Below are 17144 nucleotides of genomic sequence, written 5' to 3'. Positions count from 1 at the left end.
TCCATGCGGGAGGCACATTCGCAACCCGCAGCGTCCGTAACGCCTTGGTACTCAAACAACTTGGAAGCTGAACACTGCAAACCCGGAAGTAAGTGTCCCAGTTTGCAAACTTTTTTCGGAAGCTGAACCTGCTCCGTTTTGAGTGTTATGCTTCTGATTTGAGTGCCACACTTCCGTTTTGAGTGTTACGCTGGGGTCCGTCTGTTTTTGCTATTTATTTTGCATTTTCGTTTTTGCGGCTCTTTTTGTTTTGTTTTTGTGACTGCGTGGAACCCAGTTCAGATACTGATTGATTGATTGATTGATTGTGTGACTGCAGTACATTGTTTATTGCTTTCATTTTATGGATCAATGGTCTCGTTAGAGAGCAGAATTCATGTTAAATTGCTGTTTTAGGGATTGTTTTTAAAAGTCTGGAACGGATCCATCCATTTTGCATTACTTTCTATGGGAAAAGCGTGCCTTGGTTTCAGAACGCTTTGTGTTTTGGAACAGACTTCTGGAGTTTGAGAACCAAGGTACAACTGTATGAGAAACCTGGGAGGCAAACTACTAATCCCCTGAGATGGAGGCCAGGCAGGTCTTTTTTCAATGGCATGTCCTTCTTTTTTCCTTCAAATATATATATATATCTCCACCGATTTCTTTGTAAGTAAAAAGGCACTGTATAAAACCACACAGTAGTCCCGGGTTCCCCAAAACTTGAGTCTCCGATTCCCATCATTCCTAGCTAGCAGTGGCCAGAGCTGTAGTCCAAAACCAGCTGAAGACTCAAGTTTGGGAAACCCTGCTGTAAGCAGTGAGTTTTAGCCATGAGTAGAGCCTCCAGTTTCTGAGGCAGTCTCCCTTACCAACTTTTGAGGAGCGATGGTGGAGAATAGGATCACACACACACCCCCGCCCTTGTCGGATTCCTGGCCGCCCTAGGAAACAAGGATCTCGGGCTGGCTGGGATCCCTTTGTCCTGATCCAACGAGGCTTTCTCATGTTCCTCATTCAAGGCTTTGTTCACGGGCACACTTGGTGGGGAGGCGGGAGAGGGCCTCCTTGGTGGTGGCTTCTCCCAGGCAACTTTGGAACGCCCTGCCTAGGGAAGCCAGACTTGCTGTCATCCCACCAACAAGTGAAGACCTTCCTGTTCCAACAGGCTTTGGGGAACTGACTGCTTATAAGGAAAAAGCTGGTGCTGTTTTTTATTGTAATTATTGGTCGTCGTCCCCAGATGTCATTATTATTAACTTCATTGCAAACCACAAACAGATAAAACCAATACCACAATGGCAACTACAGGTGAAACTCAAAAAATTAGGATATCGTGGAGAGGTTCATTTCTTTCTGTAATTCAACTTAAAAGTTACAGGTAGGTAGCTGTGTTGGTCTGCCATAATCAAAACAAAATAAAATAAAAAATTCCTTCCAGTAGCACCTTAGAGACCAACTAAGTATGGTGCTGGAGGAGACTCTTGAGAGTCCCGTGGACTGCAAGAAGATCAAACTTATCCATCCTTAAAGAAATCAGCCCTGAGTGCTCACTGGAAGGACAGATCCTGAAGTTGAGGCTCCAGTACTTTGGCCACCTCATGAGAAGAGAAGACTCCCTAGAAAAGACCCTGATGTTGGGAAAGATGGAGGGCACAAGGAGAAGGGGACGACAGAGGATGAGATGGTTGGACAGGGTTCTCGAAGTGACTGGCATGAGTTTGGCCAAACTGCGGGAGGCAGTGAAGGATAGGCGTGCCTGGCGTGCTCTGGTCCATGGGGTCACGAAGAGTCGGACACGACTGAATGACTGAACAACAACAAGTTTGTTCTTGGTATGAGCTTTCGTGTGCATGCACACGTCTTCAGATACACATGAAAGCTCATACCAAGAACAAACTTAGTTGGTCTCTAAGGTGCTACTGGAAGGAATTTTTTATTTTATTTTGTTCAACTTAAAAGGTGAAACTGATATATGAGACAGACTCGTGACATGCAAAGCGAGATATGTCAAGCCTTTATTTGTTATAATTGTGATGATTATGGCGTACAGCTGATGAGAACCCCAAATTAACAATCTCAACTTTGGGGTTTTCATCAGCTGTACGCCATAATCATCACAATTATAATAAGCAAAGGCTTGACATATCTCGCGTTGCATGTCACGAGTCTATCTCATATATTAAAATCCAGTAGCTAATGAAAACAATTGCTTACATAAATGGACTTTTCCACAATATTCTCATTTTTCGAGTTTCACCTGTAAACATTAATTGACTGCACGTCATCTAACATCACACATGTTTTTGGCTTCCGAATCACTTCACTGTGCTTTCTCGAGTCCTCCCTCACAGAGGACACGTGTTGTGGTGCGACCTGGCAAGCAGACCCTGTGTTGTGGGTGGGGACCGTTTAGATAGCCACAACACCCTATTGGCTAAGTCCCTCGATGCTGGGAGCACTCTGGCCAATGGGACACAAGGAAACGGCACCGAGGGACCTATATAGAAGATACAGAAGAGATATAGAATAATAGAGTTGGAAGGGACCCTGAGGATCATCTAGTCCAACCCCCTGCAATACAGGAATATGCGGCTGTCCCATACAGGGATTGAACCTGCAACCTTGGAATTATCAGCACCATGCTCTAACCAACTGAGCTATCCAGGATGACATAAGCCCATGCACGTGTGCCCGAGCTTCCTTTTGGGGCTGCTGCATCGGAACACCCGCCCACCTCTCCCTATATTTAGGGCTTGACCTTGACCTTGATATGACCTGGTGTTTAGGGCTTGACCTTGACCTTGACCTGGTGTTCATCCATGGCTGACCTACGAACATGGCTCTGGGACAGCGCTGCCTGCATGGGTGCAGGGAGGTAGTCGAACCAGAGCCTGTGCAACCACCCACTTGATTGTAATTAATAAAATTGTGGCATAAATTCTGCCAAAAACCAAACCAAATATCTGAGTCATGTGTGAATTCATTTCTAGGGAATGGTTAAAAGGCTAAACACACAACTAAATATTCTTAACCTATACACACTTCCCATTATATCTATTACATATCAGGAACAATTTTTACGTTTATAATTTTCTTTAATATTCAACATTCAATCTAGACCTGCCAGGAGATGTGCATTTTCACAGTATTGTTTTAAATATTCTTTAAATATTGTCCATTCTTTGCTCACTTTCTGATTTGAGTTTCCTCTTATTCTCCCAGTCGTTTTCGCAAGTTCCAGGTATTCCATCATCTTCACTTGCCAGTCAAGCTTTGTAGAAATTAATTCACCTTAATTTTTGATACCAGAATTCTGGCTGCCGTGATTCCATACATAAAGATGGTTCTAAAGTTTTTTTGGATCGATTAATTCCTAACAGAAAGGTTTCTGTTGTTGTTGTTTTTTATAAAAGGAGAAACCTTTTTATTGTAATTATTAGCACTATTTAGTGAGAAGAAACTCCCATGAAAATCCTCGTTATTGCACTTTTTACATGGCTGTTTATGTGTATATATTTTAAAATTCTATATATGGATGTTTTATGATGGCCTATACTTGTAATGCTTAATAGAGGTTTGGCGAAGTAAGTAAGTAAGTATGGTTTTAATAGATTTTTCACATGTGTATGCTTAATTTTTTTAACAATTCCTCACCTGTAAGGAACGTGGGTGGCGCTATGGACTAAACCACAGAGCCTAGGGCTTGCCGATCAGAAGGTCGGCAGTTCGAATCCCCGCAATGGGGCGAGCTCCAGTTGCTCGGTCCCTGCTCCTGCCAACCTAGCAGTTTGAAAGCACGTCAAAGTGCAAGTAGATAATAGGTACCACTCTGGCGGGGAGGTAAATGGCGTTTCTGTGCGCTGCTCTGGTTTCGCCAGAAGCGGCTTAGTCATGCTGGCCACATGACCCAGAAGATGTCTGCAGACAAACGCCAGCTCCCTCGGCCTATAGAGCAAGAGGAGCGCGCAACCCCAGAGTTGTCCGCGACTGGACCTAACAGTCAGGGGTCCCTTTACATTTACATACTTGTAATGCTTAATAGAGGTTTGGTGAAGTAAGTAAGTATGGTTTTAATAGATTTTTCACATGTGTATGCTTAATTTTTTAAACAATTCCTCACCTGTAAGGAACGCAGGTGGCACTATGGACTAAACCACAGAAGCTGTCTGCGGACAAATGCCGGCTCCCTCGGCCTATAGAGCGAGAGGTGCGCGCAACCCCAGAGTTGTCCGCGACTGGATCTAACAGTCAGGGGTCCCATTACCTTTACACCTGTAAGCCCCCTTGAGTCTCTGCCAGGGAAAAAGGCGTGGCATTAATAATAATAATAATAATAATAATAATAATAATAATAATAATGTGTATGTTGTTTTGATGCCTGGCATAAAATCCCCTCTTCTTCACTCCAAGGGATCAATGCTCAGGCCCGGAAGCTCCAGCGCAACCGCACCAAGGGCGCCATGACGCTTTTGACGGGGTGCAAGGGCCACGCCACGCAGGCCTCCCTCCGCCGCACCGTCAGCGAGACCAGCCTCAGCCAGGCGGGCAGCGCCAGCGCCGAAGACGGGCAGCAGGAGGAGCAGCTGAAGAGGCACTACTCCACGCTGCCCGAGACCCTCCAGTGCCTGGAGAGCGGCAGGGATGCGCAGCCGGCGCCCCCTGGGGAGCAGAGTGGCAACAACCTGCGCTACTCGCTGTACCAGTCTCCGCACCTCCTGCTCCTGCAGGGCTACAGCCAGCAACACGTAAGCAGACGAGAGGCGCCTTTGATAGGCTCTGCGGCATTTATGTCTACCACTTTATATACTGTGGACCCTCTGGGTACAAATTTAATTCGTTCCGGGGGTCCGTGCGCACCCCGAAAAATCCGTATCCAGATGTGCTGCTTCTGAGCATGTGCGAGCGGTGAAACCTTGAAAAATACTTCCAGGTTTGCTGCTTTTGCAACCCAAAGTTTACGTTACTCAAGAGTAACGTAACCCAAGGGTCTACTGTGTGTGTGTGTGTGTATGTATGTGTGTATCTATCTATCTATCTATCTATCTATCTATTTGTGAGTGGCATGCAGAAAAAACTGAAGCAACAGCAGGCAACTTAATCCGTGACAAATTTTGCAAAATCAAAGTGGCTGCCATTATTATTACAGTGGAACCTCAGGTTACGGCGGGGATCAATTCCGAGGCCCCGCCACAACCTGAAAACGACACAACACAAAGTGTTGTGTCTGTGCGCTTGCGTAATTTAGCGCTTCCGCGCATGCATGAACGGCACGAACCTGGAAGTAACCCCTTCCAGTACTTACGGGTTTGCGCCAGACTCAAGATGAGGGTGGCATAAGCCGGATGGCTTTAAATGAGGGCAAATTCACAGAGGAGAGGGCTAACAATGGCTCCTGGCCAGGGTGCATATGCTCAGCCTCCACAGTTCTCCACACAATCCTGCTTCCTACGGGCATCTGGCTTTATTCCTTCTTTCCAGAGATGGAAAGAAGATAAAAGTCCCTACCAGAGAAGAATGGCAGATCAAGTTGATGGATTATGCCGAAATGGCTAAAATGACCGGAAGAATCAGAAATCAGGAAGACCAAAATTTTAATAAGGAATGGGGGAAATTTATAACTTATCTTAAAGACCATTGCAAGCAGTTAGTAGGATTGGAATAAACCTTGTAGTTTAATGGTGAATTTTGGACACAATGGAGAGATAGAATATTTGGATTATGATAAAAGATGCAGGAGGAAGGATTAACAATAAGACCCACAAAGGGGAGGAGGGAAGTCCAGGAGATTTTTAGAATCTTGTGTTTATGTTGTATGTTGAATATGTGACTGTCAAATTTTAATCTGAAAAACCAAATAAATAAACTAAAAAGAACACAGGATGCTGGCTCAGATGGGTCATTGAGTTGGATCATTGACGGTGGGATATAAATGGAATAGGACCATAGAATGTTAGAGTTGGAAGGGACCCCAAGAGCCATCTAGTCCAACCCGACTCAGTGCAGGAAGGAAGGAAAAATTTTAATGTACGTCTTTCTCTGTGTATGTTTGTGGTTTTCTCTGTGCAGGACAGCTTGGTCTATTTGCTGAATCGCGACCAGCACACCGTTGGCCAGAGGACTCAAGCCAGCAAGCCCAGCATCAGCCTCTCCGCTCCGGACATCCTCCCCCTCCACTGCACCATCCGCAAGGTCAAGTCGTCCGGCCGCTCGAGCCACCGCCCCGAGGAGAAGCTGGTCCTGGAGCCCATCGCGGGGGCCGCCGTCTCCATCAACTTCTCCGAGGTGGGCAGGACGGCGGCTCTCCACCATGGCGACCTCATCTCTCTCGGCCTCTACTACCTACTGCTCTACAAGGACCCCGTGAAGACGCAGCCGCTCCCCGCCCAGACCCTCATGAGGCTGAAGGCCGCGCGCCGAGCCTCCGAGCCCGAGCTGCCGTCCACCTGCAAGGTCTGCGGCAGCCAGGCGAGGGACAAGGGCTCGTCGGCCAAGAAGGCGCCCACGCCGCAGGGACCCTCTGGGCGGAGGGGCAGCCGCCGGAAGCTGCAGCTGGAGTTTGACAAGGCCAGCGAGGACCTGCTGCTGCGGAGAATCGTCACGCTCATCGAGCCCACCAGCGACGACCACAAGCTGGCGCCCGCCTTCCTCCTGTGCCTCTGCGTCCAGCACTCGGCCGGCCACTTCAGGCCCGGGGAGTTTGGCCATCTCCTCCTCAAGTTGGCCAAGATGATACAGAGGACCGTATGGGTCAGTATATATTGGATATATTGTGGGATGTGATACGTAAGTGATATGTAAGTAGCAGTCAAGTACAACATTCCTTGTTTTCCTAGAGTGGACATGCAAGGGGATGTTTGGCCCAGCCAGTCGAAAACTTCCTGTTTCCTCCTGGGCTGGGACATACTTCCTCTGGCATGTGACTAGAGGTGGGCGTGACCTTACCTGTGCAGGTAACAAAAGCACAAGGCCTGCAGCCTTCCTCCCTTCTTCTCCATCTTCCTTTCGTCGTGTGAGCTGCAGTGACTGCCAGTTTGCAGTCACTGGGATTAAACCCCCCCATATGGGATAGATCCACATGTATATACTTTGTAACTAAGTCTGCCTTCAGGGATCCAACTGTGAACTGATGCTGTGAGTAAACTTCTTTTATATACTTTACACAAGAATGTTGTGTGCTTATTCTTTTAAGAGGGAAATAAAGGATCATACCAGGAATCTATGTTGAGAAGCTTAAACAAGCCTGCAACCAGCTACCCGCTGTGCGTTCAAAGGGGAATGTTCAAACTCTGCTAAGTTATAGAACTTGCTAGCGCAAGTTAGGAAGGATATTAATAAACAATATATCCTCTCCTGCCTCCCTGAACATTCCCACATATATAATCAAATCTCTCTGTCTTTCGGTTAAAGAGAACAGGGCCTTTTTAGTGGTGGCCCCCTGTTTGTGGAATGCTCTCCCCAGAGAGGCTCACCTGGCACCATCCTTGCATGTCCTCTTTAACCAGGCCTTTGGCCATTAAACCATCTATATGAGCTGTTATATGCGTGGAGAGGAGGGACTGTTATTAGGACTATGTTGTCATGATGCTGTGTATTTATTATGCTCTGGGTTCTGTTTTCATTATTATGCTGCGTAAATTTATTGATTTTACCGGTATTTCTTTGCCACTTTTCATTCAAATGAATCTCAAAGCGGTTTACAACCAATAAATAACCATAACATAATAAAACGTAATAGCACATCGCAAATACAGCATGCATCATATAAAATAATTAACAAATTAGCAATAAAACAGTTGCAATCTAAAAAACAACAACACACCTTAACCAAACAGCAACTAAAAAAATAAGCTAAACCTCACAACTACGGCAAGTCGTGTGATTAACAAATCAATGCAGGATTTAGAATTTATAAAACATTATTAAAAACATTAACAAAACAGCAGCTAAAAATATATGCTAAGCACTAAGTTCATTCAGACAATCTCTGCGCCCCCATGAGGTTATTAATATTGTACACCACCCTGGGATCTTTGGATCATGGCTGTCAACTTTTCCCTTTTTTTAAAGGGAAATTCCCTTATTCCGAATAGGATTCCTCGCAGGAAAATGGAAAAGTTGACAGCTATGCTTTGGATAAATAAAATAAATTTTAAAAAGTGCACCTGTGGTTGGAAACCAAGGAGGTTGACCAGTTTTGGCCCTGAGTCTTTGGATAAATAAAATAATATAAGGTATACGGTAACTAAAATAAAATAAAATTTAAAAAGTGCACCTGTGATTGGAAACCAAGGAGGTTGACCAGTTTTGGCCCTGAGTCTTTGGATAAATAAAATAATATAAGGTATACGGTAACTAAAATAAAATAAAATTTAAAAAGTGCACCTGTGATTGGAAACCAAGGAGGTTGACCAGTTTTGGCCCTGAATCTTTTCCTTAATCCCAAGCACCACTCAACAAGGCCTGCTTAGATTCCAACTAAACATTAGGAAGAACTTTTTCTGACGGCAAGAGCCATTCAACGGTGGGACAGAATCAACACGGTCCTGAGAAAAGCCTTTCTCTGCTCGAGACCCCAGAGAGGAGCAGCTGCCGGTCGGAATAGATAATAATGAGTGAGATGGGCCAGCAGTCTGACTTATTCATCAATTGCTTTATTCCTTAGTATAAGACAGCTACTAGATAAAGGGTTCGATTCTGGGTGGAATCCTGAACCTCGGCAGGACGTTATTTTGAAACCCCTGCCTGCGCAGAAAAGACAGAGACCAGACCAGAGTTCTAATGGAAAGCAAGGCGGCTAGTAAGCCCGGTCTTTATTAACAAATACCATTGCAACAGGGTCCTCACTCACATCATGCTGGATGGAGGAGGAACCCAGAATTAAGGTCTGCCTCACCTTATATAAACAATCTAAAATTCCCCCGCTGCCTTCAAGGCCACCCCCAGAAACACCATGGTCACATCATGAAGGGGGGTGGGGTCTGGTGGCAGTAATCTGAGCACCCCGGACCCTGCCCCCATGTCTCCTCTTGCCCTCCACAAAACACCCATCGAGTGAAACAAAGGACATTTCCCTGCTTCCCAGCCAAGTTAATCACACCCTTTTGTCTGGCACTGGTATCAGGATGCCAAGGATTTTCACTTTAATTCCTGAGATAATGGGAAGGTTCCCCCAACCCCTCCTTCCTTGCAGAGAAGCAGTTTGTCAGTTTGGGAGTGAAAAATGGCTCTCAGGGCTGTTTCTCCTGTGGTGCCCCACACATGTATACGTGTCTGCTTGGTACAGTTATAACATATATATACACACACACACACACACACACACACACACAGTGTGTGTGTGGCCTTAATATTCTTACAACAACAGCTACATGGGCTCCTTTTCCTGCAGCGTGGAGTTCCGCTGTTCAAGATCCCAGCCGCTCCATTCTGTTCCCCTGTTTTCCACAACACCCGCCCCCACCCCCTCCTGCCGGGAATTCCACGGCCACTGAGCATGCTCAGTCTTGATTAGCCTGTCCTTTGGAATTTTCTCCTCTGAAGACTGGTTGTCCTTCTGCAAATCTCTGGGTTTGCCTGCTGCGAATGAACACTCACAATGGGGTTGAGGGTGGGAGTTTATTGTGAGAAGACGTGGCTAGCAAGCAACATTGGGACAGGCTCTGCAGATTTGGGCATTTTCTCATCTTCACGGTGTCAGCGATATTTCATTCCCTTTCCCTTTCTTTCTTTGTTTCCTTCCTCGATTCCAGGAGAAAACGAACGAACTAGCCGAGAAACAGTCGCAACAGTAAGTCTTCTGCATCCAGGATTCCCGCTTCCTTCCGCGAAAAGTTGCTTCCAAATAAATGTGCATATAGGTTTCGGTTTGCATGCCGCCCAAAGCAAGCTCTGTGTCATAGATAGATAATCTTCATTGTCATTTGTCCCCTTGCGGGAACAACGAAATTACTCCTGGGGGATGAGGGGGACGCCTTCAAAATACCAGCTTGCAAATGCATCATATAACAAGCAGTATTTATCTTAACGACGGTCTCTTAACTAATGCAAAGCCTATTAAACTGCAAAGCAAATGATAAAAGGGCCTGGTTCTCACAGTACAGCAAGCCACGGTTTATTCATGCTTTGTGTGAATGCCTGAACCTAGCCCAGCAGACTAGCCCTGTTTGATTTTCTGGCAAGAAATCGCAGAATGATGTCATCGTTCATTGCTGTTCTCATTGTTTTTGCTAATTATGCACAGCCTGGAGAAAGGGGAGAGAGATTTTTCTTCTTCTTCATACCACTAGAACTATTGCACACGTAGTGAAGCTAGATTGGAAGATTCTGGGTGGATTAAAAAATTTTTTTTCCTTTTATCTATCCGGAATCTTCTGACATTCAGCTCCAACTCCCAAGAGATATCCTTTAATATGAGCATTTCTTAATTAAATTTGCTTCTGTGGTTGCATAACCATTCTGGACAGAAATACAACCTCGGTTTTCGAGCGTCTCGGAAGCAGAATGATTTGGAAGCCAAAAAACAGGAAGTAATTGCTTCTGTTTTCGAATGCGCCTCGGAAGTTAAACGGCTTCCAATGGATTTTGCCAACCGCCCATTGATCCTCGGTTTTCGAACGTTTCGGAAGTCGAACGGTCTTCCGGAACGGATTACGTTCGGAAACCGAGGTTCCACTGTACTTCCTCCAAGAGAGGGAATGAAAAAGGGTCGGAGAGGAGTAAACCGGCTTGTGTCCAGATCTGTATTCTGCAGTTCTGCTCTAGTGCAGAAAGGCTTCAGAGACCCCAGAGGGATTTAGGATTTAGCATCCGCTTAAAACCCTAGCAGAACCTTTGCATGCCACCCAAAGGCATCATTCTGCCTGCCGGTCACAGGAACCAGTGTCACAAACCTGTGTCCCCTTCCCTCCAATGCCTGGCCACCCCATCCCCCAATAGCCTGCTAGACAAGGCTTCCACCTGTGATTCCTAATTCAAACCCTGGAGTCCCTGATACTTGTCTATCTGTTTATTTTTTGCATTTACATCCAACCCTTTTCTCCAGGGAGCTCAAGGTGGCATACCTGTTGCTCCCCCCCCCCGACCTCATTTAATCCCCACAACAGCCCTGTGAGGTGGACTAGGCTGAGAGGCAAGTAACCAGCAAGCAAGCTTCGCGGCTGAGCAGGGATTTGAACCCTGGCCTGTCCCTGATCCTAGTCTGGTGCTCTAACTGCTACACCACGCTGCCTCTCACACTGCAAATTTGGCTTCAGTTGCATAATCCACGTGGGTTGCAGAATGCTGCTTGCCTTGGCATGGAATTAGGGCGGCCACCTTACAGAAGCCCGATCACTTCTTGCGGTTGTTGTTCAGCTTGATGCTGACAAACGGAGTGCGGAAAGGACAAATGTCTCTGTGCGCTAAGTCCAGCCTTTTTTGGCCTCCTTTCCCTTGTGTTTATTGCCGCTTTATCTTGTTTGCACAGCAACTCGGTGAGGCTCTCCTAGTGTCCTTTATTTGCTCGGTTGCATTCCTCCTCCGATTCCTTAACAACCCAGGAAGGCATCTGATGGGGAGGGGACTTGATTAAGAAAATCCATTCAAACAGGGTTGAATTATTATTGCGGCAATCTATATATAAAGCAAAAACAAAAAAAAACAGCACTTCGGTGCAAGGGGAAGAAGAAAACCAGAGCCAGATTTCCTTGTCCTCTTTAGATAATTGGAACATTCTTAATATAAGGGAGCAGAGCTGGTTTGTGCAGTCTCTGGAGCCTATCATTGTGGTGAAATGATCCCATATGATTTTATTTATTCTTTTGGAATAAACAACCAGTCTTGGCGCCTGGAGACTGGAGAGACTATAAGGAAAGGCCAGTGGGACAAAGAGGGGCATGTCCTTCTTTAAAAGAAGGCTGTTTCTCAGGAAACTGAGGTTAAGCAGAGCCATGTGGTGCAGTGGTTAGTGAAGCCTACACCAACATCTGGCACTCTCCAGATGTTTTGGGCTATAGTTCCCAACTGCCCCAGATCTCCCACAGGAACCTCAGGTGGAATAGCCATCCCTGCACCGGTCAAAACCCTTTCACGTTGCACCACGTCCGACTTGCGCAATTTCAATTTCATGCGTTTGGCAGCTGTCCGGCTGAACTCGCCCAAATTAAATGCATGGAAGGCGGAGAGCTTTAGAGCTCTTTTTGCGCAGGATTCTCCCTAAGCGATTCTCCGCTTCCCGGGCTCTGGCAGGCTCTTGCGGAGACTCAAGGCGGTTGTGTGATATCTTGCGAGAGACTCTGGGAGCCTGGTGAGCAAAGATCCATTTGGAGAGGGGTGGTGTTGTGTTTGCGCGCGGACTGCGTACCTGCGGCTCTGCCGGGATGCCTCTCAACTCTGCGCTTGTCTCGTCAGCCAGGATCCTGCGTCTCTCTCCCGCTTCACCATCAAAGACCTGCTGCCCGACTTGCAGCACGTCCTCTTCTGGATGTCGAACTCCATCGAAATCCTCTACTTCGTCCAGCAGAAATCCCCGGTTTACATCCAGAGCATGGAGGAGGAGCTGGACATGAAAGGTGTTCTATTATGCTTTTAGATTGGTTGGAGGCCACCTGGAATGGGTGGGGTCAGGGCCGGATTCAGGTTTGATGAGGCCCTCAGCTACTGAAGGTCACGGGGACCTTTATATGTCCAGCTGTCCTTTGTCAACAGGAAATTGTCACAGTTTTTTGTGTTGAATATATGCTATATGGCAATGTATGGACCTCATAGGTATCTAAAGCCATTTGCGCATGTTGCTGTGCAACCAGTCCATGCAGAATGTAGGCACCCTATATATAGAAAGGAGAAAACCAGTGATATTTTAGGGAGCAGGCCAGCAGGAGCCCATGACATACACCACGGGCTTTTTCGGTAGAGCTGCAGAGATGCCTTTTCTCGGCAAACAAATGCTCAGCCCCAAATGTTTGGCCCAGCCCTCCTCATTCTTTCTTCTCCTGTCTCCCTTTCAGGATCCAAGGAATCTCTCATTTCCCTGACCATCACTGCCAGCGAAGAAGCCATGACGGTCCTCGAGGAAGTCATCATGTATACCTTCCAGCAGTGTGTCTATTACATCTCCAAGGTAAATACATGTCCCTGCCACTTCCAGGAAGCGGTGGGGCTGAGGGTTGCTTCTCCTGACCGAGGTTCCAAAGACTGGGAAACCCCCCCCCCCATATTAATTTTATTTATTTGATGAAATGCATGTGCTGCACGATCATAGAAATACTCAAGGCAGTCTACGGAAAGAATAAAACAGTGAGGTTATCAGTCAGACCAGTTGAAACATTTGAACATTAAAAACCAGCAATAAGCTAAAACACACACCAGCATTCTATTCTTCTTCTTCTTCTTCTTCTTCTTCTTCTTCTTCTTATTATTATTATTAAATTTGTATTCCATCCTATACCAGTAGATCTCAGGGTGGTTCACAACACAAAATTACGATATAAAAAATACATAACACGTTCTAGGTATCTGGGTAGGCTTGCCTAAATGAAAAGGTTTGTTTAGCAGGTGGCGGAGAAAAGACAGCGAACGTTGCCACTGCTTGGTGTCCATCAGCAGGGAGTTCCAAAGTGTGTAGGTGCCACCAGTGTAAAAGATCTGACTTCTTAACAGCTGAGGAAGGGGTCAGTTCCTCAGAGCAAAGTGGTCAAGAGGGTATGCCTGGGGCAAGGCGATCTTGCAGGGAGACTGGCTTGCGGTAGACTGAAGGGTGAACCTTTCTGAATGCAAGGCAACCCCTCCTTGCAAGCAGAAATCAAGCCTGTCAGGGAGAAGGTTAATGTTGATCTTCGCCTGTCGTGTGAAATTGGCCCTTTTAGCACCCTGGACCGCTGCTGCCTTTGCCGGACCAGCCTTTCTGAGGATGAAGAAAATGAGGTCCACGTATCAGGGTCTTTACCCAATGTTGCAGCAGAGGGGGGGTCCTCATTCTAGACCCCCTCAGGAGCACCCAAGCCTGCTTATATAGCTTGAATCATTCCCCAGTTGCAGTCAGAGGCACAGACCTCTCTCTCAACCATTGCAGAGCTCATTCTGCTCGCCATGCAAAGAAACAGCTGCGTCTCCAGGCTTGGCCCCCGGCTGCACACATGGCTGGCACCACGAAGAGAGAAAGCGTCTCCTTGCAGATGCAGCTCTGCGCATCCTGCACTGCACCACAGGCGCAGCAAGCCGTGCATGGCAGTGACAACCGTCGCTGGTTGCGATGATGTCACGGGGAGAAGGGGAGAGGGAGGGAGGGGGAGAATGGAGGGGGCCAACTTCCAGCACGCTGCGGACATGATACATTACAAACGGTTTTGGGGAGACATCGAGAAGTCAGCATGATTGCAAAACAGAGGGCTTGTCTTTTTAATCTCCTGTTTGGTGGCGCTGTGGTCTAAACCAACTGAGCCTAGGGCTTGCCGATTGGAAGGTCGGCGGTTCGAATCCCTGCAATGCCGGGGTGAGCTCCCGTTGCTCAGTCCCAGCTCCTGCCAACCTAGCAGTTCGAAAGCACGTCAAAGTACAAGTAGATAAATATGTACTGCTGCGACCGGAAGGTAAATGGCATTTCCATGCGCTGCTCTGGTTCGCCGGAAGCAGCTTAGTCATGCTGGCCCCATAACCCAGAAAAACTGTCTGCGGACAAACACCACCTCCCTCGGCCTGAAAACGAGATGAGCGCCGCAACCCCTGTGACTGGGCTTAACTGTCAGGAGTCCTTTACCTTGCAAACTATTAGGGTCCCCTTTCGCCTTCTAGAAACCGCTAGAGTTTATCTTCCTTTCTTATTTCCTTTCCCTTGCAAAAGTCATTGTGCCACGTTGCTAAATTCCTTGTGGCCCAAGCTCACCGGTGGTGCAAACTGGGTGGGTGGGTGGGAACGGAGGAGATAACTCATCTCACGACGGCAATCTTCACTCTTCTGTTGCTGTGGTCTAGCGGTTGGGTTGTGCTGGGACTGGGGACCAGAAGACCCGGGTTCGAATCCCGGGTTTGACCCAAGGCCAGCCGTTGTCGCTCAGACACTGGCCTTCTCCGCAGGGAAAAATGGGCAGTGGGGGCATCAGATGGAGTATCCAGGCGTCTGGCCGAGAGGAACCTCTCGCAAAATGAGTCAGGTCTCGGAGCCTGGAAAGCCAGAGAAATGAGCACTTTTACCGGAAGGGTGGGGGGAACACTTTCCGAGACGCTATATTTGGAGGGGCGTTACTCTGCCTTTTGCCAGTTCTGGCGCACATTCGGCAAACCTCCAGGTTGGAAAGCTGACTGCTCTTTCCTTTCTCATCTTTTCCTGGTGTCCCTCCCACTCTCAACTTAAAAAAAAAAAAAAAAAAATTCCTTCCAGTAGCACCTTAGAGACCAACTAAGTTTGTTCTTGGAATGAGCTTTCATGTGCATGCACACTTCTTCAGATACACACGAAAGCTCATACCAAGAACAAACTTAGTTGGTCTCTAAGGTGCTATTGGAAAGAATTTTTTATTTTATTTTGTTTTGACTATGGCAGACCAACACGGCTACCCACCTGTAACTCTCAACTTGATTCTTCTTCTTCTTCTTCTTCTTCCTCTTCTTCTTCTTCTTCTTCTTCTTCTAGCATAAAGGGTATGTGTATGATTTCAAGCCCAGAATAAAACGAAAACCACTTTTAGATCAAATCTCAGATCAATTTTAAATTGCATTTATTATTAATTCTGTATGTGTCTTTTTTGTGTGTGTGTGTGTGCTGGTCATCGACCGTAATAAAGAATAAATCCTAAAAAAAACAAAAACCCACGACTGTTGTGGATTGAGATGAATCTTAAAGAGGAATAATATGCTATAGTATTGAATTAGCCAAATCCATTGATTAGCAGAGGGAGGGGACAAACTGTTTCCGCCTTTATTGACACGTGTGACACAATCAAGCCAGACAGCTGCAAACTGCTCGTTGTTTCCATCTTGGAGATTGGTCCAATATTCCAACCGTCTCCATATCTGCCTGCCCTGACTTCTCTCACTGCAGACTTAAATAATGCAGACCGCTGGCAGGTATTAAAAAAAATGCATATCCGAAAATTAAAAATATATGAAATATATGGCACAGCAATAAACCTGCTAGCATATTTGCAAAGCTAAGCAGGGTCCAGTATGGTTTTGAATTGGAAGGGGAACCATGCATCGAGATTCCTGTATTGCAGAGTCCCTTCCAGCTCTACAATTTAATGATTCCAGTCCTGATTTATTGCCTGCTCTGCAATACTCTTCTATGTGTGAGGCTTTTCATAGAATCATGGAATTGTCAAGTTGGAAGGGACCCCAAGGGCCATCTAGCCTGACCCCCTGCAGTCTGAGTGCATCATAGTTTAATCTTTGTGCCACCCATTTAGATTTTTTTTTTAAATTTCAGAAATGCAACTTTTCCAAAACTCCAGATTTGCACAGCAGAGCTGTCAAAAGCAACGTTTGAAAAATGCGTGTGTGCGTTGCTCCAATCTGGGAATCCTGAGGCCCGTTGTGAGTGCAGATATCTAGATAAATAGATACACACACAGACACACACACACACACACACACACAAGCTGCAACGCTTCCCCAGCGCTACGTGGGGCCAAAATGGGTCACTCGCCCCTCCTCAGAACAGAGCTGAGCCGCCCTTTCTCTCTCCCCATCCCTGTCCAGTCTCTGTACGTGTCTTTGCCGCCCCTGTTGGACTGCAACCCGTTCCAGAGCGAAGGGCGGGAGGGCTGGCTCTCTTCCCCGCCTCTGCCCGAGGAGATACGCAAAGTGGTGTCGACCTACCAGGCCAGCCTGGACCTCCTCCGCCAGTACGAGGTGCACCTCGAAATCAGCTCCCAGATGTTCGCCTACCTCTTCTTCTTCTCCAACACCCTCCTCTTCAACCAGCTGATGGAAAAAGGTGAGTGGCTCCCCAGGAGAGGTGGGAGGAGCTTCCAGGTGGGAGGTCTGGGGTGTGAAACACAGAGCAGTCAGATACAACATTCCTAGAGTGGACATGTTTAGACGTGAAGAGGGATGTTTGTCCAGCCAGTAGATAAACTTCCTGTTTCCTCCTGTGCTGGGACAAACTTCCTCTACATGTGGCCAGAGGTGGGCGTGACCTTACATGTGCAGGTAACAAAATAGCACAAGGCAGGCAACCATCTCTCTCTCTC

At 46.9% G+C, this 17144-nt stretch overlaps 1 protein-coding gene across 1 annotated transcript in view; it reads left to right on the top strand.

Annotated features, from left to right (window-relative positions):
* RADIL (Rap associating with DIL domain) overlaps positions 1 to 17144 on the top strand; it is a 50902-nt gene that overhangs the window by 18963 nt on the left and 14795 nt on the right. The window contains exons 2-7 of the mRNA XM_033167675.1: positions 4393 to 4727; positions 6049 to 6729; positions 9732 to 9769; positions 12370 to 12530; positions 12966 to 13078; positions 16651 to 16888. Coding sequence (XP_033023566.1) covers positions 4393 to 4727; positions 6049 to 6729; positions 9732 to 9769; positions 12370 to 12530; positions 12966 to 13078; positions 16651 to 16888 — 1566 coding nt within the window. The remainder of the gene's footprint in view (positions 1 to 4392; positions 4728 to 6048; positions 6730 to 9731; positions 9770 to 12369; positions 12531 to 12965; positions 13079 to 16650; positions 16889 to 17144) is intronic.

This window comes from Lacerta agilis, chromosome 13 (assembly GCF_009819535.1).
Source record: "Lacerta agilis isolate rLacAgi1 chromosome 13, rLacAgi1.pri, whole genome shotgun sequence".
NCBI classification, from domain to species: Eukaryota; Metazoa; Chordata; class Lepidosauria; order Squamata; family Lacertidae; genus Lacerta; species Lacerta agilis.
Note: the sequence above shows the minus strand (reverse complement) of the source record. Positions and strands in the feature narration are given on the sequence as shown.